Source organism: Triturus cristatus, chromosome 4_1, assembly GCF_964204655.1.
Source record: "Triturus cristatus chromosome 4_1, aTriCri1.1, whole genome shotgun sequence".
Lineage (NCBI taxonomy): Eukaryota > Metazoa > Chordata > Amphibia > Caudata > Salamandridae > Triturus > Triturus cristatus.
The window spans coordinates 324,275,452-324,301,290 of record NC_140585.1 but is presented as its reverse complement, the minus strand read 5'-3'; the positions used below and the strand labels follow the sequence as shown (position 1 = coordinate 324,301,290).

The 25,839-nt window shown below is 41.0% G+C and overlaps 1 protein-coding gene across 6 annotated transcripts in view; it reads right to left on the bottom strand.

Moving 5' to 3' along the window:
• The window catches only part of LOC146854878 (sodium- and chloride-dependent GABA transporter 2-like), a 1,159,405-nt gene that overhangs the window by 573,081 nt on the left and 560,485 nt on the right, over window positions 1–25,839 (bottom strand). For all 6 annotated transcript variants that reach the window (XM_085652286.1, XM_085652283.1, XM_085652284.1 and 3 more), the window contains one exon: window positions 7,059–7,199. In XM_085652286.1, coding sequence (XP_085508412.1) covers window positions 7,059–7,199 — 141 coding nt within the window. The remainder of the gene's footprint in view (window positions 1–7,058; window positions 7,200–25,839) is intronic.

Here is a 25,839-nt window from a genome sequence, read left to right as displayed (position 1 = left end):
ATTGGGTCATTTCTAAGTGGGGTGTTTAGTGAATGATGGCTCAGGGGTAATTTAACAAGCATCTTACCTTGTCTGGTGTTGTCTGTGGCTGAGCTGTCAATGTCTGCTATGCCACTGATGGATTCTGGCTGTAGGGTGGACTCCAACAAGTCCTTCAGGGGTGTGAACGCTGGCTGTGTAGATGGTCCTCCACCAGTTTTCTTTGCGTCCGCAAGCTTGCTTGTCACCTTCTCTTTTGCCCTTGAGCGCAATTCGTACCAGCGCTTGCGTAGGTCTTAAATGGAACGCTATGTGACCCCAATGGCATTTACTTTTGCCTGTATTGCCAGCCAGATCTTCCTCTTCTCTAATTCTGGTATGTGCAGTGATTTTTTGCCGAAGTGTTGTCTTCACCATTTCCTCAATGAGGATCTCCAATTCTTTCTCACTGAATTTCTGTTTTCTTTTGCGTCCTGCAGGCTCCTTTGCCTTCTCCAGGGTGGCCATTATGTGTCTTTGTGCCTGTCTTGGCACTCCAGATGGACCCTTGAGTGGTGTGCTACTGCTCTCAGCCTCTCACACTGCCTCAGGCACTCTGAAACAGCATGGGTAGTCACGATTCCTGCTTGTGATATCATCAAACTGCACCAGAATAGCAGATTCGCCAATTCGCGATTTCTTAATTTGCGAATTTGCAAATAAAGAATTGCTATTTTCTAATCTGTAACTGCGAATGCGATTTTTACTGAATCGCAATTTTTTGCGATTTTTTTTTCCAGCATCGCGTTTTCTGATTCTCAAATAGCGATTCGGTAAATATCGTTATTTGGAATCGCAAATTGTTTTTTTGATACATCTGGCCCTTAGACATAAATTTGACATAAATTTGGGAAACCATTCCCCTATGACTGCTGGTTCCTCGAAGACCTCCTCTGGTTCAGCACAGGTTACTGACTTAAATCTATTTAGCAGCTCCCCATCAGATCAAGCATCTGTAGAAATACTTGGGAACTTTCCTTGCAAACTTCCCGGTCAATACACACAATTACCTGAGACTTTTATGTGCATTGAGAGAAGCTTGTCATCTGCTTTAGGTCTTCTGGAAAAGTCAGTGAATAACTCGGACCACATCCAAAATACTTTATTGGTAATATTGAAAGTGCTGTTGAGTTCAAAGGAGGATGGGGTATTTCCTAATCAAGCACTCCAAATAGCTACAAATGAGGCATGCGGTAGGCTTGGACTTTTGGATCGGGCCTGCAAGCAGAGGACTCATAGCTCCAGAAGAGTGTCAGTGTTTCCCCAGCACTTCTAGCTTTTGATTGCAGGACACAAGCCGGTACACCACAAATCAAGTCAGCAATAGATTCTAGGAAGAAGAAAAACAATGGAGAAAGTCCTACGGCTCGCTGAAGTGTTTTTTGACCCTGACTTTATTAGTCCTGCTGTTCCCGGCACTACAGTGAAGGCCGCCTGCATGGCCTTGAGACCTTCCCTATTATTAAACCTCATGGCCAGATCACCCCGGGCTTGGTTACTCCTGAGGTTTCTGGGCAAACCAAGGGAAAATACAAGGCAAGAAAACAGGTCTTGAGATAAAAGAACAAACAGAGAATCTCTAAGAGAAATGCATGAAGACACTGGGCCTGTTTATGATGCCAGTCGTACTTTCGTTGGACCAGCACCGTAGTGGTAGCAGGACAGCCAGACTAGCTGTCGGCGGTCCCGCTACATGTATTAGGATGCAACCACCTTCAACGCGGTCACAATCCGTATATTATGTAGTGCGCTGTGTGCTGCGGTCTGCAGCACATGCCGCAGTCCAAAATATACACTTTTTAAACATCCCTGCGCTATGTGGCAGGCACCATGTGTAACCCTGTTGCAATTAATATAGCCCTACAATCCTCAACTTGGTGTAAAGTTTTGTTGGTTGGAGATCAGGGTCTATCTATAGATTTCCCGACATCCTGAAGCAGGGATGCTTATTTGCTCCCTTGCTGTTCTCATTGTACATACACGATCCTCCCAGTTTTATATCAAAAGGTCCTAATTTCCCTTCTAGCATTGGAGGATACTCTTTAACTTGCCTACTTATTCAGACGATATTGTAATCCTCAATCTTACCACAAAAGGCTTGAACAGCGAATTGACGACCCTCCAACAATTTGAAGATTTGCACTATTTAAAGATAAATACATCGAAAAGTAAAATCGTCTGCTTCTTGGGGAAGAATGTATTAACGTTTCATAGCCTTTGTGGACTGAAAAACTAGAGAGGGTCAGATAGTATAACTTTTTAGGTAAAATTGCAACTAGCTCCCTCAGCGATACAGAGCATATCACAAACAATGTAACCAAGGCACAGTCTAAGTCAGCACAGGGATATTGATTCCTGTGATAAAAAAAGAGATATGAGGTCTTAGTGAAAACTGTTATCCGCAACCATATTTGACATGGAACTTGTCATATGGGGGGTCAGGTGTTTTTGCACTCTATTGATGTTAGATATTCTTCTGTTGAATATTTTAACCGCTAAATGATATAATACCCTGTATACTTGTAATCTGTGTCAAAATGGTATCCAGGACTTGAAACATGCTTTGTTTGTTTGTCCTGCTTTACTGTTATGTCGACGTGAGCTTCTATGGCCCCTTTTTTAAAAAAGTTTAGTGAGCAAACAGCAGCTGAGGCACTCCATTTGTTATATAGTCTGCCAAATGAAATGTTCTGTTTTAAAGCTTTTAACTTTTTAAAATGTTTCTTAAATTTATATTGATATTTTTCATATGTATCTTTTGACCTTGATCTGTTAGTCTGATCATTTTTGAAAAAACATACTTTAAAATACGTTTTAATGTTTATTATGTCTATGAATTTGTATACGTGTCTGTTTTTGTTCTGTGTGGATCTCCTTGGGGTTACAAAGCATGAAATAAAATCTTGATCTTGACAAATGGTCTGGAGTTCCCACACCTAATAACTTGGGTAGTTCGCACAGTGGACATCTTGAGATCGACAGGGTGATATTCCTCAGGTATATTGCTTCAGCCAACTCATAATCCAATGGAATGGAGAGAAAGAAAAAGAACAGTAAAGAAGGTTTTGTGAAGCAAGTTAGAAGATGTTTTTGTGTTCGCCGTAGCCTGCTATCATTGAGACCCCAAAAGCTCCTCCTGTGCTGTGAGCCAGAGTTTCACCCACCATATTAACTGTCTTATCCAGTCCCCTGGTAGGGATCAAGCATGCCCACAAGGTGTGCCAGTATCAAATTTAAGATGATCATTTTGACTATGTTTCATATGAGCAGGTTGAATACTTTGCTTCGGCTTTATCAAAGTCGACCTTCCTGGACTTCCTTAGTTTACCACTTTCACATTTGAGTGGAGTGAAAATGGTTTTTGCTGAGAGTGGCTCATCCACAAATAGCAATGACATATTTTAATTCCTAGATAAAAGAAAACATTTGATATCAAGCCAAAGGGTTAACTTGATTTTGTGAAAGGGGTAAGGAGATTAAGAGCCCTCCACCTTGAAGTTGTTGTAATCTACTCAAAAGTTCAAAAACAAGAGACTTCTAACTGGTATTGGCTTTTGTGTGAGCACATAAATAGTACAGAGAAAAATAACATAATTAGTAGTCACTACAGCAAGTAGTTCTCTCACTTCCTGACTTACAAACAATTATTGTTCAGCTCAAAAAATGAAAAGGGGAGGAAGTGGAATGCTCATAATCGAGGTAAAAGACATACATGCTGTATTCTCAAACATATTAAAGAACTCAGGGATCCGAAGTAATGACGAACAACTAGTACACAGGAGAAGCAATCCACCCACTATTCTTACAAGAAACAAGACCGGTTGCAGCTGGAATTCATTGTTAGAGTATCTATTTTAGAGTCAATCCAGAGACGTAGAGTCATGGTTTGTGAACTGACCATGGCCAATAAAGCTGTCGTTCTGCCCCACTGCCCCATGCTCAAAAGAAGGTCCTTTCCTGAATAATTAAATAGCATAGTCTCTGTCTGCATATGTGTCTCCTATCTGTCAAAATTGAGAGTGCCCAGAAAGCCTCATATTTATAAGCTATATAAATAACTGGCCACACATATTTATATTAAAAAGCCTTTTTCCCAGCTGTCTGGATAATCTGAGAGTTTTCTGAAGCTTTGTTATATCAATGGTTAATAAAAAAAAAACAATTTAGCAGGTCATTACTCAGTCCTTTAGCTATTAGCTCTACGAAAATGTCCTTGGGCTAACAAGTCTTTTTTGACTACCAAGTTATGCCAGTGGTCTAATGTATCTAATGTACGGCTCTGCGTGTAACATAAAGGTCACAGACTCGAGTCCAATAATAAGTAACTTTAAGTTGGGTAATAATTGGCATGTGTGATCAGCACCTAGAGATCAGACAAATTGTAGAGTGTGCTAGATGAGTATAGCAATTATTATAATTATATTATAATTATAACGGACTTCTTGTTTAAAAAGTGTTGCATCTGCAGTGTTTTGGTAGCCTGGGCACCTGAGAATCACAAGACCTTGTGGGGTTCCATGTTTCCTAAGGCTCAAAAGGCATTTCAGGAAGCCTGCATCTGCAACACTCACCTGGGGCTGCTTTCTCTCCAGCTCCCGGGCTCCTGGCTGCTGCTCCATGCTCCTTTGGCTCCAAAATGGCAATCACCTGTCTGAGGGTTTGCAGTTGCCTTTTAAAGCTGCTCCATAACTAACCCACATCAGAATTTCATTCTCTTTACCTTTCCTATCATGATTGCCTCTTCCTTGGTTTCTTCCCTGCATTCCAAATCCAACATGTGGTGTATTGATGTCATTTCCTTTTCCTGCTCTTTTACTATAAAGGCTTCAGTCTGGCTGGAGGTTGCATTGCAACAAAGCTGTGTTCCTCCCCTTTAATCCCTCCAATTGTCGACCCGGACTCTTTACTCATAAGTATTTCACTCTTGGACTCTAGATTCTTGGTTTTCTTAAATCATTGACGTCTTTTCCCAGCACAGAGGTCTGTATGCGTTTGGTTTCTTCCTCCCGAGAAGGTGACTGCTAATCAAGTGCAATTGCCTACCACATACTTCAGTGTATGATGACATTGAGACTTGCAGAAACAGTCACCCATACTTTGGGCATTTGAAGACCTGGATTACAGGTAGGCATCCAGGACTAAACAATAATCTACATGAGAATGTTTCCTAGCAAAAGATATGTCCACATAAGATTAATCTTCAAAGACTTTGTGGAGAGTTGGTAGGGGTAGTAGGAATTTGAGGGCACGTATTGGTTGGTATCAAAACAAAGTTACTATTCCCAGTGGAATTCCCTTAAGGAGTTTTTGAGTTTTTTGAGAAATGACAGTATAAAAAGTTTTGCATTGAGACAACGTTCTTGCTGAGGGAGAATCAATGCACTGCATACCTGTTCACAGCAAGGAGTTGTAAATATTAGTAGCCGGGAGAGAGTGTTTCCTCAAAAGGAAAACAGGCATCAGCATCTGCTCCTCTCCTCCCGTTAGCTTATTATCATCTTTCAGCACAGAGCAGGATTCTGTAGCTCACTGCATTATTGCAGTTTCTGTCTGGGTCTTCTGGCAGTATCTTGCTGAATATTCTGGGGCAAAGGACCTCTCCTTCCAAGTGGTCACTTGATGGGTCATTTATACTGTGGCTTATCTGAGATGATAAATTCACATATAGCCTTAGGAATGTCTGTCATAACCTGTGTGCACCAATATGCTAGTCTTAGACACATTTTCATAAATAACTAAGGTAAAAACACTTCAATTCAGACTACATTGTTTATACTATTATTATTTGACCTTAAAAAACAGCTTACAAAGCACTTGTCTCAGACTAATCTCCCATCCGGTGTCTTATCGAGGTCCTTGTTTGCGCATCCGGTGTCATATCAAGGTCATTTTCCGAATGACTTGACACTTTCACAGCTTCTTGGAAAGATAAGGACATGCAACATCTTCATCAGAGGCAGACATGTCAATGATTAGGCAAAAATAGAGAAAATGGAGTCTCAGTCTGCTGAAGATGGAGTTGGGCCTTAGGGACTTTATATCATATACTATAAGATAAATATGGATGGACCTCAAATCCAGCTGAAAATGTGGGGACACTGTTGTGGAAACATTTTCGAGGTACTATGGGAGCATGGGGTGCAAAAAGATCTCCCTTATCCCACAGAACGAACCAGGATACTCCCCAGTAGGGTGTAAAATGCTGTTCTAATGTAGGTCTTGTACCTGTGGGAACTATTACATGGGGATTGGGCACAAAGTATGGCCTGGGCCACAAGCCATTTTATGCCAGTACTGCAAGCATAGGTGCTGGGCAAGTGCTCAGTATTACATGCCATACTATGGCTTTTTGGTACTGTTAGTAAAGTATATGATTATAAAATGCAAGAAAGGATTTTTGGCTACAATTTTGGCCTCTAAAAACACTGACATTCATCAATTATGGTTGGCTATGCTAAGATAACTCCTCAGTGCAGTTCACATGATGTCACCAATGATATCAGACGCATCACAAAATTACAGAATTACTGACATTATATATGTCATCACCAGTTACTTATTCCTTGCTTTCTAAAGATAGGGCACATCAGCACCTCACTATTCACTCTTCTCATCAGGTCCTTTTAGATCTACTTGCCCATCAAGATTAACATGCCCACTTTCAAAACAAATCTTTCAAGCTCTATGTCTTGCCCAGAACCTGAGTTCAACACATAATATCCCTCTATCCTCACCATCATCAGGAACACACTGCCCCTTTCCCATGTGAAGTTGCCCTCCCACTGAGTGCTTTGCCATCCCACGCCAATGTTTCACAATGTCCCCATCCATCAAATCTTTAGGACATTATAGCTGACCACATCTCCTGTCTTCACCTGATTGGATTCCCTGAAATCTTCTTCCCTTTCAGGTCCCATATGCCCCTACTGACATTAGTTCCCAGATGTCGTCCTGTCAAATCTGTATCAGCCTTCCCTCTCCTTTGTATAATATCCTCTGCCCTAAGTTTAATGGAGAAACTTTCAGAGAAAAGGATTTACCTGTGTTCCACTCATGACCACAGCTGGCCCAGGGGAGATCTGTGGTGAATGAACTGAAGAAGTAGAAAAAGGCCCAGGCAAGAACAGTTATGTAGTACAAATTCTGCAGAGAGACAATCACCTGAGAGGCATATCCAAGTCCTGAAAGAGAGGACACATCATGTCAAAGTTGAGCAGAAGCAACCTAAAACATTTGCACAGCTTTGTGTTTGTCAGCTCTATGGGCAGCATTACATAATGGGATGAAGCTGCCTGGTAACTACAACCCACAGAGTTACCGATACCAGGTTTATCAGAAACTACTGTAGTGGAGGCAGCATTTTAGATACATACATTGCTATGTTAGCATAAGTGTCTTAGATGTTAGAAACGCCATCTTGCCACTTTTGCTGCTTTTGCACACGACACTGCAGATAGATGTTATTATTTGAAAACTGCTTGCTTTCCTTTTCTTCACATGAGAAATGTCTGTTGTTCACATCCCTAGACGTGCACTGCGACCTTGGTCTGAACATTGTGTGCAGAAACAGTCTGAGCCACCAAACAATGTATGTTTTTGAGTCCAGGTTGATCGGCCCACGCTCTAGCCATAACACACACACAGCTGCAAATATCTGTAAGTATGTTGCATTGTTGTTGTCCAGTTTTGTGTTTGGGAAACAATTCTTTTATTATATCATTATATGAAATTGCATCAAGAAAATTAAGTTTTTAATATGAATTTTGTTATACACTGATTTAGTAATATCATAAGTATGTTGGAATAGGTCTCGTCATTTAATTGACCAATTGTTGCTTAGGGGTGTTACATTTCAGAATTGTATTTTCCCTGCCCTAGGAACTACTATTACTAGCAGGGTTTCCTTTATTTTGACACTAGAAACTGTTGCTGAGATCATGCCTGAAAAACAACATTTAGGTGTAATTGTCATCTTGCCAATTTATTAAGTCAAGCTTTCAACCTCTTGTATATACTTTAGTATACTTCTTTGTGGGCTTACACTCCACCCACTGTTTTTCATTTGTTTTTTCCAGTGTCCTTTAAAAATCCCTTCTTGCTAGTGGCATTCCTGGCTCTTTGTCCCTCCTTTCTCTCTTTTGGTATTCCCACAGAACAGCGACTACCTACTGTATCATTACACTTTGGTTTTTTATCTGTTGTTTGGACTATTTTTTTAATTTCTTTCCTGCTCATGTTAGACCGTGGGTGTGTGGTCAGCTGCAGTGACTGTATTTCATTGCATCTTCTATACCGCCATCGCCTGCTCCTCCTCCTGACCCCTTCTTTAGTGCTGTGCTCACAAGTCGCTGTCCTTGTTGCACAACCCTCCTCCTGCACTTCTACATTGCTTGCCCTTATTATACCCTTGTATTTCTGGAGTACCGCCACTCAAACGGCACCACACTGTTCCATAAGACCAGGCAAATATCACTTAGAGAAGATTGCATGGTCTTGTGGTATCAAGTCTCCTGTGGGAATCCCACAGTACTTCACAAGGGGGCCACACTAGGTCCTGTTTGACTACAATGGAATCTTCAACAGCAATTTTTTTCTTTACATTTTTGACTTTTGTGCGGGTCTCTCAGCCACCCCAGATTTGTGGGTTCATGGTAACTGGGGCCCTATTTTTAGGTCTCGCCTGACCCAGCGCATGCGCTGGTCTGGCGAGACTTATTGAGAGGGCTCCAAAAAGTGCTACCAGGCCGGCCTAGAGGTACAGTGCATGTGCGCGGGAGCGCGCGCCGCGCTTTACCGCTATTACTTTCACTTTCGCGGCCGCACGGCCGCTTTGATGTTTGATCGTGATCCCGATCGCGATCACTTTTCCTAACATGACGCCTTCCCTCCCCCTGGTGAACCATTGAATTCTGTCCTCCTCCTAGGCTGCCCGCTACGGTCCTCCTCTAATCACTTTTATAGTATTGACTGTACACCACGGTCTCACAACTTGTTTCACACTCGTCCACTCCTCTGCAAATATCTTTGTGGGCTTGCAGCCATAGGGCTACTAAGGCTTCATTAGATGTTTTGCAATCATACTCCTTCATGAACCCAACTTTATTAAACGTACTTCATTCCAGCTGAGTTACCGTTTCTGATGCCAACGAATACGAAGTGCGAGTTTTTTTAACATTTACTTGTGGAATGTCAAGCCTGCGATTAAGAATTCTCTTTAGATCCAACTTTAAAGGCAAGTGCTGTTCGGTTTCAGTCAATTATTTAATTTACTACACGCTATATTAATAATGCAGGTTTATAAACTTATGTGGCACTCGTTAATTGGAAGACTTCATTTTTCACACTCCTACACTCTACCATTGTTTCAAAATCTTTCTTCATTTCCCCATTGTAGACTCCTTTCAGCAGTTTCCCTACACTTTTTCACTGATGATGCTCTCTTCAGCCGTGTTTAAGTGCCTTACTACGTTCCTTTCCTTTTTGTTCACTTTTTACTTGTTGGTCAGATTTATATCAACTTCAAGAGTCAAATCTCTTTTCTAGGTGTCTTACTTAACTATGCAGCTTGGATTCCTAAAATATACCAAAAGGAAGGGTATCAAGCATACACCAACAAACAGATTCACCCACGTGAAGGCCAGCCTACTAGACGTCCTGCTGAAAGGAAAGACTATATAGAACCAAAGCCAAGTCAACACAACTCGCTGGAAGCAATCAGGCAGGAACCATCATGAAGTCCCAACCCAAATCCCAGAACAGCATCCCTACCATCTCGCACCCATCCAAGCAACACACATGCCCTCCCTCATATCTCTGCTTCAGCAAATGGATTGGCTACACAGGTTCATAATGGCATGCACAAAGCTTTCTGTAGAACTCAATATTATCTCTTGGAAGGTTCCATGTAGATTGCCACCATGTCGTTTGTAGTTTGAACCCAGCCATATGCAAATCAGTCTCCAAACTAGAATGGCGTGATGAGCAAAAGAACAATGGATTAAATCCATATTTTTTCAACTGGTGGTGAATGTCTGCATTGTTCAGCACTCCGTCCATCATTTGTTCCTTTTGACATTGTACGGCTGATGCAGTTTTTGGAACGGGCGGGTCATTTCAACATTAATACACTGGTATCAATCCGGATTCATGCCAGACTGGAGTACTCTTCTTAATCATAGACAGCTTTTCGATTGTATGGAATATACCAAAGACACTTTGGTGCCAATCGCAGTTCTATCATTGGATACTGCTCAGGTGTTTGGCCCAGATTTTGACAAGTGTGCGCTCCAGCCCTAATTTAATGAACTGGGTGTGTTTGCTTTAAGATGAACCTTACTTGTTGGCCAGTTCGGGCCACGTCGTAGTGTATTTTTCGCTACACCCTCCATTGTCTGTCACCCTTGTTTTTTTCTCCCACCTACAGCCCTCCAACCAACCCAAACGCTCCCCTCAGTCTTGCCTCCCGTTCTGGCTGCAATAAAAAAAAAAAAACATCATGACGTGGCCAGAGCTGCTGTGCAACATGGCTAAAAGACATTGACAAAACCAATTACTCTCTTGTAGGGAAGACCTTTTAGCTTTGCCAGTATTTGTTATTGAGTTGGCAATGATGGGGTAGACTGTTTGTAAGGCCAGTAAATTTAGTGGAATGTTACACGGAGCTTTAGATAGCATCCTGTTGTAATCTCAACACTGTTATTGCGCCCACCCCTTCTCTATCTCTGTGTTCTTCCATTCTCCCCTCTCTAGCGCAGGATTTGGTCCCCAACAGACGCTCACCCCTTTAACTGCTATTTCTCAAGAGTACGCTCCTTTTTTTTACTTTACCAATGCTCCAGCCAGGGCCAAAGCTGTCACTGGTGCAGCAGGTGCAGTGGCACCTGGCCCGTGGAATGAGAGAGATCTACTGCTCCCCAGTTATGGCTGCTAACCCCCAACCAAGGAACAGGGGCAATTTTCCTTAGTTGCACTGGCCATTCGTTTTTAGGTCTCGCGTCTAGCGATGCAGTGCGTAGCCCTGCTCGTGCAGCAAGAGTCTTTTTGTCCGGGGTTCCAAAACGGTGCCTGGAATCACACACGCTTGTGCGTGTGCTTTTCCTTTTGGCTTCCGTGATTGGCCTTTGCGTGCGTGTGTTTCTGAAAGATGGCACGCCCATGGCATATTGGTGTCTATTACGTGCACCAAAGGCCATTTGGTTTCAATTATCGTGCTCAGACACGGACGCAATAATCGAAAACACGTTTCGCAGTGGCGCGCGCGCACACCACTCGCGGGCGTTTTTTTGTGTGTTTTTTTTTACAATAGCGATCGCTTTCGTGATTGCTTTCAGTGTCGCTTGTCCTGTAAAGTAAGGGAGCAACATTTTTTCCCCACAGGACTACTTATGCGTATTTGGGATAGAGATTTTATTCCCTCCAGATCCAGTTAGCTTTGTTTAAAAAGTATGAAGACGTGTCAAGTCTTATAGCATTACAAGTGATGCATGCAGCATGTGTACAGTTTACTTAAGAGAAATCCTTTTGCCTGGGGACCTACTAATTGCCTAGGAAGGCTGCAGTCAGGCGTTCGAGTAGGCCTTCTCATTGAATGCAAGAGTCAACAGGCTTTGGGCGTGTGATGCAGGTTTGCTGGAAGCAGGACATCCTTTACATTTTATGTTGGTGTTAAGAGTGTAAAGCTGAATTCACTGAAGGCCAGGATGAGCTAAGCTAAAGAAGTAGTCTATACTATTGAGTGACGTAGCGGCTGCCTCTAAGAGACTGGGCTCCCCCTGCTGGTGGTGTGGTTGTGCCACCCACTAGGAACTTGACTTACCTTCCAAACTGCGTCGGACTGAAGCCCTCTGTCTTTGACCGGAATTGTAAGTGAACTTTAATCCCTCAGCCTACTTCCAAAAAAGTCCTCCGAAATGTCACTACTTCCTTGGATATCAGTGTCTGGTGAGGTCCTTCATTAGAAACAAAAACTTAACATTTGATAAAAACAAAATGAGAAAGGTCGCTGTAGATTATGAAGAATGTTCCAGATAATTCCCCAGCTATGCTTTTTTTAATGGCGTTCGAACAAATGTATCGGTTTTAAAATCATTTAAACTCCATTTTATGCCTGGTAAGGGATAGATTTTATCCGCCTGCTTCCGGTTTGGCCGCACACGAGACTCGAGAGGCGAATGCAGTTAGTTAAATGTTGTTTCCTGTATCTAATTAATGCAATCTTTAAAGTCATTCCTTCAAGTGTGTGTGTGTGTGTGTGTGTGTGTGTGTGTGTATCTGTCTGTCTCGTTCGTTCTCCTTTCTCCCCCATTCTTTCACAACCTTTCCTGATGGCCCCTATTAGGTTAGTGGAATGTGATGTCCTACCATAGGCAGTTGCGCTTCCTGTACGTCGTTCATGACATATAGCACACACAAGTGCCCCAATGCGCACTCTTGCACGCTCCAGTTATTTTAATGGCGCGTGGAACACACGTTTCAATATCTGTTCAGTGAACATGCTTTCCTTAGTGTAATATGGCTGTATAATAATAAGTTATTCTATGTAAAAAAGAAAACCTTGAAAAAAATCCAGTTTAAGGCGGATCCATACGTGCCTGAACCGCAAGAAAAGATGACATTCCCCAGATATGATGAGCAGCTCAATCATAATGTGCTTACAGTGCACTGCTTAGACCCCCATAGACAATATCCAGAGCGACCTGGTGACTAGAACCAGAAAGCTCTTCTGTTTGCTAGTGATAATCACTTATGACCAGTGCAGGGCAGTGCCATTACAGATGCTACAGCTGGTTCAATAAAAAAACAAGCATTGGCATAGCCAATAGGTCTCGCTTTTAGGACCTTATAAGTGTTTGGTCATGCAGCACATTATTCTGAGTGGTTCAATCATAGCATAATTCCAGAATATGTTTTAGTTTATATCAAGCCCAAATTGCATTTATTAAAAAATCGAGCATTTGCAACGCAATAGGCCTCGCATTTGTGAGAGTTTGAGCTTTTGGCATTGAAAATGACGATGCCTTTTATGTATGTTTAAAAACTTGCAAGCGGTCGTAAACACGCACTTTTCTAATTATAGTCGTTGCTTAGGAGAACCAAGGCTGGCAGTAACTGCGCCTCGTTTACTGACAGACTTGCTTGTCATAAGCAAGGGCTACAAGTACAAAGTGCTTATTTACGCACCACTTTCAGGTTTTCATAAAAGGTATTGCCATCTACAATGCCAATAGCTCAAACTCTCGCAAATGCGAGACCTATTGCGTTGCAAATGCTTGTTGTATCTTATTTTTTTTACTGAACTCAGGATATTGGGACCAAGTCCTGTAATGGTGAAAGCAGCATTTTCCTTCTGGGTGCAGCCTGCCAATTATATTGCTCGGTCCCACAGGACCGAAGTGACCAATGTAAAAAACTATCTCTTGATTATATTTTAATTTATGGTATTGTGGAAGTGCAACCATGCAGATATTCCTGGTTTTTTAACACCTCATGACTATCAAAAGAACCTCTTTAGATGCAAATGTCTCAAAAATGACTGAAGGGATTTACATCAAATTATAATATGCACATTTGCTGAGTAAAGTTCACACTTTCCGCCAAATTTTGTATAGTTCTGTTCACCTGTTTTTCTGTATCACTCGCAAAATTTACTTTGGGAATTAGTATGTGAAAACAGTATTTTGATGCTCACTTTTTACATCTTTTTTTGGGGGGAAGACCCAAAGGCCCCCAAATGTCCTTCTGTTATATTTGTGTGTGCCTTTTACTTACATCTCTCTCTCTCCAAATATATTTATATACAAATACATGCACTTGTTCCTACCTATTTATATTTATACTTATCCCTTTTATTTTATAGACAAATTGTTAAATGTCAATGAATTTAATTTTAGGCAAATTTTTGTTTTTTCATAGAATTCAATGATTAATTTGGCCTAATAACCTTGAAGCTGCAAATATATATATATATATATATATATATATATATGCAGGCAAAGTCCCTCCGAAGAAAAGACCAGAGGACACAGCGGGGAATACCAGGAAACCATTTATTCACCGTAACAGGCATAATGCATTTCGGCGTATGTGCCTTCCTCAGATGCCTAATTACCCTGGGTTGCACTCGCCCCCTTCTTTGAATGTTCTAAGGTGCTCCAATTGGCTGGAGTATAGCAGGCTCCGTTATTATAGGTCGCAGCTGTGGTCCAATGTTTCAAAGACTCCAAATCCCAGCATGCACTTCCCCAGTGAGTGATCATTACGGAGCTGAATAATGCTTCAGTGAGCGCTGATGTACCCAACAAAGGAGGGAGATGGCTAATGTGAGCCGAGTGGGTCCCGTAATAAAGGTGTTCATGGCTTCCTCGGGTCCCCAACGCCTCGACCCCAAGCTCAAGTTCCAAACAGGGTCGTGACGTAGAGATACAGTGATCCGACGTCCCCGTGCAGTCACGGACTGCTAATAGCAGCGTCCACTTGTCCGGTATGCTCCTGAGGTGGGCCTGCAACAACCAATCCCTTGGTAAGTTTTGCCACAATACCATTATTTTCGCAGGTCACTTGTGAGACGGGTCCTCTGTACACGCGCTATGGTCTAGCTCGTGAAAATATGCAGGCAAAGTCCCTCCGAAGAAAAGACCAGAGGACACAGCGGGGAATACCAGGAAACCATTTATTCACCGTAACAGGCATAATGCATTTCGGCGTATGTGCCTTCCTCAGATGCCTAATTACCCTGGGTTGCACTCGCCCCCTTCTTTGAATGTTCTAAGGTGCTCCAATTGGCTGGAGTATAGCAGGCTCCGTTATTATAGGTCGCAGCTGTGGTCCAATGTTTCAAAGACTCCAAATCCCAGCATGCACTTCCCCAGTGAGTGTTCATTACGGAGCTGAATAATATATATATATATATATATATATATATATATATATATTACCTACTGGCGGTCGCCAGTAGGTAGTTATAGTTAGGACCGTGTTTCCATAGGAAATCTCAAAATTCTATTTTGAACAACTTTGGCGCCGGTTGACGAATCCTCGCAAAATTTTCAAAACTAATGGGGCGCTCCGCTCAGCTCCTACCCTGAAAGTCTCGGGGGGATTCGTCAAGCAGGGGTTGAGAAAAAAGGGGGGTCCCAAAACGCGTTTTCCCCATGCATTTTTCCATAGGGACTTTAGTCGCAGCTACAGCCCGAACGGCTGAACAGAATTATGACAAATTTGGCAGAGAGGTAGCCATAAGGTCCATGAAGTGCCTTTTGCAGGTTTGGTGTAAATCTGTTCAGTATATCCTGAGAAATTAGCATTTAAATCAATATATATATCTGTACGCGCGTACCGTGCGCACACTGAGCAAGTCCTGTGCGCGCACCTTGCCGATCGCGAGCGCACTTCTGATTGGTTCTTAGATGTCAGTAAACATTCGAATCGGTGGAAATCAGGAAGCGGCGGCCGCCATTTTGTCTCTCGCATAAAGAGGGGGTGATAAACAAAGGGGGAGAAATTGAAAAGGGAGCAGAGTGGGGAGATATTGACCCACTAGGCATTGTAAGGGGGTCACAGTAGGACCTTGTAGGGCAAAAAAAAAGATTTATATTTTGAAAAAAAATATCGCCGAGTCCGCGCACCCGAAAAAAACCTTTTAAAAAAAAATTGCATTTAAGTGTTTAGATATAAGGTGGCTCTAAAAAGAGCCCTTGTGTTTATTGTGTGTTTTTCGGTACCTACAAGTAAGTACCGATGCAGAGTTTAAAGTTCAAGAGGAAGACTCTGTTGCCTTCATCAGTGAAGTGTACACCATCTCCTCTATAAATGTCTTGCATGTTGTAATGCAAGTTGTTGTGGTATATAGAACCCATACCATAGTCTCTGAGGAAAGCAGAAATAGATTTGTTGACGTGCTTCCTTGCTTTGTCAATCTGCGGACAAAATTGGTTGGACCAGTTCCACTTTTGCCTTTGGCATATGTTAGAATATACGAAGGCAGATTGAGGAAAAAGCGACATCAATTGCACAAAGGTGTCCTTAATAAGCATTTCCTGACCTACCCCAGTTAAAGTGCCTAGGTCATTTCCACCACAGTGCACAATAATAAGGTTAGGCAGTGGGAGATGTAGAAAGGTTTTCACCAAAGGCATTAATTGGTGCCACTTTAACCCTCTCTGACCAATCCATTTAATGTCTACATTTGGCAAAGCAAGGTCTCTCACCATACCTCTTTTTTCTGCATACTTTTCACTCCAGAAGACATAGCTGTGACCTACAATCCACACTGTGAACATCTTCCAAGGAGATCTGGATGCACTCAGGAGGTGTCTTTCAGTAGAAAGGCAATATGAAATGAAAGACAGTTGAAAAAAGGAGGCACACATACTTTTTTATATAAAAAGAACTCATTGGCTGTTTCAAACCATTCTACACTAAAAACTAGGCTGTATGTTTAAATTTTAAAAAGCATGTTTTGTATTGGTTGAGAAAAATGTGTGAACAAAGAACATTAGTTTGGATTTGCTGTTAGGTTTGAAAAGTCAAGCAGTCTTGCTCTTTGAAAATGAAACATTGTCTGCTGAACTTCTGACCTCTCTGCTCACACCTGTGTTCCATGACCTGTCGCTATGGTAGCAGGCAGAAGTCAAGTTGGGGGAAGGGTACATTTGGAAAGGGGTTGAAGTTTTCAACCAATAGAAATGTGTGATTTCATTTGAAAAAATGTGGGAAGCACAGAGATTTGAAATTAACATGTATATGTGTGAAAAAAGAGAGGGAAACTGTGCCATTAACTGGTTCTGCTGAGAGGAGAGAGGTGTTCAGCTCAGAGATTCTGGTCTGATAAACTGCTGTGTGACTGCCACATTTCTTTCACAACTAACTAATTTTAAAGGTGAGTTATGAGTTTGAGAGGGGGTGTTTGTGGTTAATTTAGATATAAAAAAAAGAATTGTGATTATTTGTTTAAAGTTGTGATTTACATTTTCTATTTTGGGATATATTTAACTGTTTTGAATATGTAAAATATTATGGAGTATGTTTTCACCATAAGTTAATGTGTACTGGTAATAATGAGGAATACTGTTTTGTGCCTACCATCAAACCATGAGTCTGTGTGCAGAGAAGAATTGTTGACAGAGATTTAATTTGTGTTGCTGTTGAAAAGTAAGACTTGCAGTTGAAAGAAAAGGAAAGCTTCTTTTTAATTGTGATGGTTAGCATTTAGCAGAAATCACTTTGAAAGAAAAGAGAGGAGAATGGCAGCACATTTGAAAAAAGCTTTAGTTCTGTAAGAATTGATAACTCAGGAAAGGGGCAGCCTGTGTTTTGTGCCTACCAACACAGCATGAGTCTGTGTGTATATAGGAATTGTTGTCTGAGATTTAATTTGTGAAGTTGTTGTTCAGTAAGAAATGCAGTCCTAGGAAAGGGGCAGCCTGTGTTATGTGCTTAAAATGATGGCATGAGTCTGTGTGCACACAGGAATTGTGGGCAGAGGTTTAATTTGTGAAGATGTTGTTCAGTAAGAAATGCAGTTCCAGGAAAGGGGCAGCCTGTGTTATGTGCCTAAAATGATGGCATGACTCTGTGTGCGCACAGGAAATGTGGGCAGAGATTTAATTTATGAAGTTGTTGTTCAGTAAGAAATGCAGTCCCAGGAAAGGGGCAGCCTATGTTATGTGCCTAAAATGATGGCATGACTCTGTGTGCACACAGGAAATGTGGAGAGAGATTTAATTTATGAAGTTGTTGTTCAGTAAGAAATGCAGTCCCAGGAAAGGGGCAGCCTGTGTTATGTGCGTAAAATGATAGCATGAGTCTGTGTGCGCACAGGAATTGTGGGCAGAGATTTAATTTGTGAAGATGTTGTTCAGTAAGAATTGCAGTCCCAGGAAAGGGGCAGCCTGTTGTGTTTACTCAAATTATCCCTTAGCACACATGCACTGTTACATACATCCCTGCAGTCTTCATGCAGTTCTGGAAGTCTCTTTGCTCATCTGTCTTGCACCAGACAATACACAGTGTTTAGAAACACACTCTTGGCACACACGCAGCAGCTTCTCCAACACTCTCACGTGTAGTACTCAGCTCTGTGTGCTGTTTCAGATAGCACTGTGTAATGCAAACACATTCAACGTCACCAAGGCCTCATTTAAATTGATCTAGTCTAATCACTCACCCTGTAACACATGGTCATGGTCTTAAGGAGCTGTTAGGACATGTGCTGTTTTCTGCTTCTGTAAATGATAAGGGAAATGTATCAGGCTGTAACAGTAATTTGGTACTATTCAGGGACACTGTTTTGTTCCAAAAAACATAGCATGAGTCTGTGTGCGCACAGGAATTGTGGGCAGAGATTTAATTTGTGAAGATGTTGTTCAGAAAGAAATGCAGTCCCAGGAAAGGGGCAGCCTGTGTTATGTGCGTAAAAAGATGGCATGAGTCTGTGTGCACACAGGAATTGTGGGCAGAGATTTAATTTATGAAGTTGTTGTTCAGTAAGAAATGCAGTCCCAGGAAAGGGGCAGCCTGTTGTGTTTACTCAAATTATCCCTTAGCACACATGCACTGTTACATACATCCCTGCAGTCTTCATGCAGTTCTGGAAGTCTCTTTGCTCATCTGTCTTGCACCAGACAATACACAGTGTTTAGAAACACACTCTTGGCACACACGCAGCAGCTTCTCCAACACTCTCATGTGTAGTACTCAGCTCTGTGTGCTGTTTCAGATAGCACTGTGTAATGCAAACACATTCAACGTCACCGAGGCCTCATTTAAATTGATCTAGTCTATTCACTCACCCTGTAATACATGGTCATGGTCTTAAGGAGCTGTTAGGACATGTGCTGTTTTCTGCTTCTGTAAATGATAAGGGAAATGTATCAGGCTGTAACAGTAATTTGGTACTATTCAGGGACACTGTTTTGTTCCAAAAAACATAGCATGAGTCTGTGTGCGCACAGGAATTGTGGGCAGAGATTTAATTTGTGAAGTTGTTGTTCAGTAAGAATTGCAGTCCCAGGAAAGGGGCAGCCTGTGGTATGTGTGTAAAATGATGGCATGAGTCTGTGTGTGCACAGGAATTGTGGGCAGATATTAAATTTGTGAAGTTGTTGTTCAGTAAGAATTGCAGTCCCAGGAAAGGGGCAGCCTGTTGTCTTTACACAAATTATCCCTTAGCACACATGCACTGTTACATACATCCCTGCAGTCTTCATGCAGTTCTGGAAGTCTCTTTGCTCATCTGTCTTGCACCAGACAATACACAGTGTTCAGAAACACACTCTTGGCACACATGCAGCAGCTTCTCCAACACTCTCATGTGTAGTACTCAGCTCTGTGTGCTGTTTCAGATAGCACTGTGTAATGCAAACACATACAACGTCATCAAGGCCTCATTTAAATTGATCTAGTATATTCACTCACCCTGTAACACATGGTCATGGTCTTAAGGAGCTGTTAGGACATGTGCTGTTTTCTGCTTCTGTAAATGATAAGGGAAATGTATCAGGCTGTAACAGTAATTTGGTACTATTCAGGGACACTGTTTTGTTCCAAAAAACATAGCATGAGTCTGTGTGCGCACAGGAATTGTGGTCAGAGATTTAATTTGTGAAGATGTTGTTCAGTAAGAAATGCAGTCCCAGGAAAGGGGCAGCCTGTGTTATGTGTGTAAAATGATGGCATGACTCTGTGTGCACACAGGAAATGTGGACAGAGATTTAATTTATGAAGTTGTTGTTCAGTAAGAAATGCAGTCCCAGGAAAGGGGCAGCCTGTGTTATGTGCGTAAAATGATAGCATGAGTCTGTGTGCGCACAGGAATTATGGGCAGAGATTTAATTTGTGAAGATGTTGTTCAGTAAGAATTGCAGTCCCAGGAAAGGAGCAGCCTGTTGTGTTTACTCAAATTATCCCTTAGCACACATGCACTGTTACATACATCCCTGCAGTCTTCATGCAGTTCTGGAAGTCTCTTTGCTCATCTGTCTTGCACCAGACAATACACAGTGTTTAGAAACACACTCTTGGCACACACGCAGCAGCTTCTCCAACACTCTCATGTGTAGTACTCAGCTCTGTGTGCTGTTTCAGATAGCACTGTGTAATGCAAACACATTCAACGTCACCAAGGCCTCATTTAAATTGATCTAGTCTAATCACTCACCCTGTAACACATGGTCATGGTCTTAAGGAGCTGTTAGGACATGTGCTGTTTTCTGCTTCTGTAAATGATAAGGGAAATGTATCAGGCTGTAACAGTAATTTGGTACTATTCAGGGACACTGTTTTGTTCCAAAAAACATAGCATGAGTCTGTGTGCGCACAGGAATTGTGGGCAGAGATTTAATTTGTGAAGATGTTGTTCAGAAAGAAATGCAGTCCCAGGAAAGGGGCAGCCTGTGTTATGTGCGTAAAAAGATGGCATGAGTCTGTGTGCACATAGGAATTGTGGGCAGAGATTTAATTTATGAAGTTGTTGTTCAGTAAGAAATGCAGTCCCAGGAAAGGGGCAGCCTGTTGTGTTTACTCAAATTATCCCTTAGCACACATGCACTGTTACATACATCCCTGCAGTCTTCATGCAGTTCTGGAAGTCTCTTTGCTCATCTGTCTTGCACCAGACAATACACAGTGTTCAGAAACACACTCTTGGCACACACGCAGCAGCTTCTCCAACACTCTCATGTGTAGTACTCAGCTCTGTGTGCTGTTTCAGATAGCACTGTGTAATGCAAACACATTCAACGTCACCAAGGCCTCATTTAAATTGATCTAGTCTATTCACTCACCCTGTAATACATGGTCATGGTCTTAAGGAGCTGTTAGGACATGTGCTGTTTTCTGCTTCTGTAAATGATAAGGGAAATGTATCAGGCTGTAACAGTAATTTGGTACTATTCAGGGGCACTGTTTTGTTCCAAAATACATAGCATGAGTCTGTGTGCGCACAGGAATTGTGGGCAGAGATTTAATTTGTGAAGTTGTTGTTTAGTAAGAAATGCAGTCCCAGGAAAGGGGCAGCCTGTGTTATGTGCCTAAAATGACGATATGAGTCTGTGTGCGCACAGGAATTGTGGGCAGAGATTTAATTTATGAAGTTGTTGTTCAGTAAGAATTGCAGTCCCAGGAAAGGGGCAGCCTGTGTTATGTGCCTAAAATGATGGCATGAGTCTGTGTGTGCACAGGAATTGTGGGCAGAGATTTAATTTGTGAAGTTGTTGTTCAGTAAGAATTGCAGTCCCAGGAAAGGGGCAGCCTGTTGTGTTTACACAAATTATCCCTTAGCACACATGCACTGTTACATACATCCCTGCAGTCTTCATGCAGTTCTGGAAGTCTCTTTGCTCATCTGTCTTGCACCAGATAATACACAGTGTTCAGAAACACACTCTTGGCACACACGCAGCAGCTTCTCCAACACTCTCATGTGTAGTACTCAGCTCTGTGTGCTGTTTCAGATAGCACTGTGTAATGCAAACACATTCAACGTCACCAAGGCCTCATTTAAATTGATCTAGTCTAATCACTCACCCTGTAACACATGGTCATGGTCTTAAGGAGCTGTTAGGACATGTGCTGTTTTCTGCTTCTGTAAATGATAAGGGAAATGTGTCAGGCTGTAACAGTAATTTGGTACTATTCAGGGACACTGTTTTGTTCCAAAAAACATAGCATGAGTCTGTGTGCGCACAGGAATTGTGGGCAGAGATTTAATTTGTGAAGTTGTTGTTCAGTAAGAATTGCAGTCCCAGGAAAGGGGCAGCCTGTTGTGTTTACACAAATTATCCCTTAGCACACATGCACTGTTACGTACATCCCTGTAGTCTTCATGCAGTTCTGGAAATCTCCTTGCTCATGTCTCTTGCAGCTGACAATACATAGTCTGCAGAAACACACTCTTGGGACACACGCAGCAGCTTCTCCAACACTCCCATGCGTACTACTCAGGTCTGTGTGTAATGCAAACACATTCAACGTCACCAAGGCCTCTTTTTCTTTGCTCTACTCTAAACACTCACCCAGGTTGCAGATACTTATGGTATGAAGTAGCTGTTAGGAAATGTGCTCTTTTCTGCCTCTGTGATTTTCCAGGTAAAATGTGTAAGGCTGTAACAGCAATTATCACTTGATCTACCAGAGTAGTAAATGTGCTTTGAATTTGCAAATCAAATTCTGTTTTCTGCTTAGAAGCACACCATGAGGCTGTGTGCGCACAGGAATTGTGGCCACAGATATAATTTGTGTTGCGGTTGTTCTGTTAAAAAATGCACTTGCAGGAAAGGGGCAGCTTGTTTTTTTTCAACTGTGGTGGTTAGTACTGTGCACAAATTAGTAAATCACAAATGAGAGACAAATGGAAAAACATTTGAAATAAATGAAAAGTAAAAAAAAATATTTTAATGAATTATAATTACAAAAAGGATTTTTTTTTAGTTCCTTGCAGGTATTGCTGAGCAACAGTGAAAAAAAAATGCCTTTAAGGACAAGAAAAAGGAAAGAAAAGCAACAACAAGTATATCTGGACAAAACTGGGAAAAAAAAATAGCAGGAGAAGCTGGAGATGGCAAAAAGAAAAAGTCTACTGGTAAGCAGAGCAGAGATTTCTTAAAAAAGATTTTCAAAAAACAAAAAAATGGCAAAAATAACTGTAAAACAAAGACAGTTTTATGTACAAAGCAACAACACAGCCAACAGCAAAAAAAAAAGCTAATGTACAATCAGAAGTATGTCAAAGTGATTTAACACGAAAATTAGATTTTAAAAACATTCGTCAAAATGTTTCATAGAAGAGTGATGTTAAATTTGCTAAAGGATGTGAAAAAATATAAGAAAAAAACAAAATGTATTAAGAAATTTTTTTTTATAGAAAATATTGTAAGTGAGGCTTTGGAAATAAAAAGAAAACTTTTTATTCTAATTTTGAATAGGATGCGTAGATTAGAAAAATTAGTGAGTGCAATGAAGTCACAAAGCAAAAGGAAAAGAGAAGTGAAAAAAGTAACTTTTGTAAAGTGTTCTTGGGAGAATGGAAACACAGTTCAAGTACTGAACCATTTTTTAATGAAGAGAGTTATCTTCAAAGTAATAGTTTGTTGCATGCAGTTGACACCAATGGTAGAGCATATGAAGTTAAGGATGGTTGTGTGATGCAAAAAGAGAAAATGGTCCCAAGAAATGAGGAAGAAGTAATGGCTGCTGAGGCTATGGGGAGACGTCCAAAAGCCCCAGTGTACACTTCGAACTGTAGTAGTATTTGTACTGTGCGTCAGGAATCTATTGATAAATTACGTGACTTTCTAAGAGAATATAGTAAAAAGAGTGTAAAACAGAAGATGAAGATGATTCAAACACTAGATCCATGCAGAGTGAGAGAAAATACTGGTTTGCAGGGACATTCTCTGGCTTGTCTATCTAGAAAAGTGTGTAAAAGTGTTTTTCATCATTTTAGGATGCTGGCTGTTCATCATACTGAAATGAGAAAGTTTGTGAGAACATTGTATTTTGCTAAAAGTCCAGCAGTAAAGTTGAATGAGTTGAATAATGCTCTGTTCCGTGGATCTGTATCAGATGTAGTGAAGGTTACTGATGAGATTCAGTTTTGTTACTTTGGTCCAGAACAAGAAAGTGCAGAAAAGGACACAGTAAATGAGGAAAATGAGGAACAGAATGTAGAACTCATTATTACTAAAAATTTTGAGGATGAAATGACAAAATTTACTATCACCTCTAATGAAAGACCAAATATTACTTGTATTTGTTGCCGCAGAAGTCATTATAAAATTCAAACAAGGAGTGTTGATCTGTATAAAAAAAGTGAAAATGAAGATAATTATAAGTGGAAGGATTTTGCAACATATATATTTCTTGAAAATTGTTTTGAATTGGGTGAAGATCAGCGTATTTGTAAATACTGTTATAATAAGTTAGAAGAAAATAGAATGCCGACCAGAGCTGTACATAATAATTTAGAATTGGATGCTATTCCTGCCGAACTTTCTGAATTAAATACATATGAGTCTATACTCATTCAATGTGTTCATCCGTTCCAGACCATAGTACGTATGGAGCCCAAAACTGGTAAATTACCTCCTTCTGATTTACTGAGAGGTTTAAAAGGAAGAGTGGTGTATTTGCCCTTGGATTTGAAAAAAAATACGGAAACTATTGATGCAGATACTTTGGAAACTGAACCATTAGTAATTCTGGTTAATGGTGTACCTACAAAGAATAAGAAGATTTGGCAAGAGCTGGTGGATGTACGAAAAGTACAAAGAGCAAATTTGGATTTGAAAAAAAATAATAAATGGTATGAATCAATTTATATAGAAGAAGAAGAAGAAGATTTACAAGAAGACACAGAAACACCAACTGGTCAAATTGAAAAAGTGGACAAGTCAAAGGAAGAAGAAATTTATGAACATTTTAGCATACATCCTCTTCATTCAAAAGAAGTTATGGGAGACACTATTGATCTGTTTCAGATGAAGAAAGCAAAAGGAACTCCCGTGAGTGTATGGGAGGAGAGCTTGGAAGCTCGATGTTTTCCCCAGCTGTTTCCTACAGGAAAAGGAGGACGATACGATGAACGTCCAGAACAGATTCCAGCTTCTGAGTATCGGACTACAAGACTATATGCAGAAGATCCAAGATTTCGTCAAAGTATTCCTTATTTGTTCCATCTTTTATTTGAAAGCGACTTGTCTGCATTATCTTATGCAGTAAATCACATTTTAAAAAGTGGAGTACATTTACAAAATGTGTCTGCTAAGGATTTTATGGAGAAAGTGCAGCACCGAGATGATAATTTGGAAACACAACTGATCAATCTGATGGCTTGTCAGCGTGGGACAAATGAATATTGGTACCGACGCCATGGTGAATTAAAATGCATGTTACGGAATTTAGGAACTCCTCCATGGTTTCTAACCCTAAGCTGTGCCGAGTACGCTTGGGATGATTTACTGGATTTTCTAAGAGAGGCAAATTCAAACATTAAAAACATTGAATACAAGACAGCTGGAGAACTGTGCTCATTGGATCCAGTTAATGTTTGCAGATATTTCAATCATAGATTTGAGGCTATGATGTCCTTCATCTGCAATAAAAAAATCCACCTCTTGGAGAAGTAGTGGATTTCTTTTGGAGAAAAGAGTACCAGGCAAGAGGTGCTCCTCATATTCATATGCTGTTGTGGATCAAGGATGCCCCAAAGTTTGGAACAGATACTGATGAAGCAGTGTTATCTTTCATTGAAGAATATGCAACATGTGCTATACCTAAAAGCACAGAAGAGAAAAAGTTAAAAGAGCAAGTTTTATGTTTCCAAAGTCATCGGTATGGAAAATACTGTCGACGGAAGTACAAGACGAAAGATAAATTCTACACAAAGTGTCGATTTGGATTTCCTAGACCTGTTCTTTCAAAAGGAAGAGTCAACAGTTTTATGTCAGCTGTGCGACATACTATAACCAGAAAATCTCCCAAAAATACATACAACCTAAAAAGAAAAGAAGAGTCAAAATTTATAAATGACTTCAACCCAGTCATTTTATCCATGTGGAATGCTAACATGGATATTCAGTATGTGGCAGACAATTCTATTGCTGTTGCTCGGTATGTGACATCTTACATCACTAAATCTGAGAAAACAGAATTGAGGGAAATGTGGGAAGAGATTTCTCACGAGAAGACTGTCAGTAAGTACAGTTTCAGTTTAAAGATGTTATCGCATCGAGAAATTGGATCCTACGAATGCTCAGATAGGTTATCATCTGCAAGTCTTTACTCGAAATCCAGAAGAATAATTTGGGTAAGCTTAGGCCTTGCAGG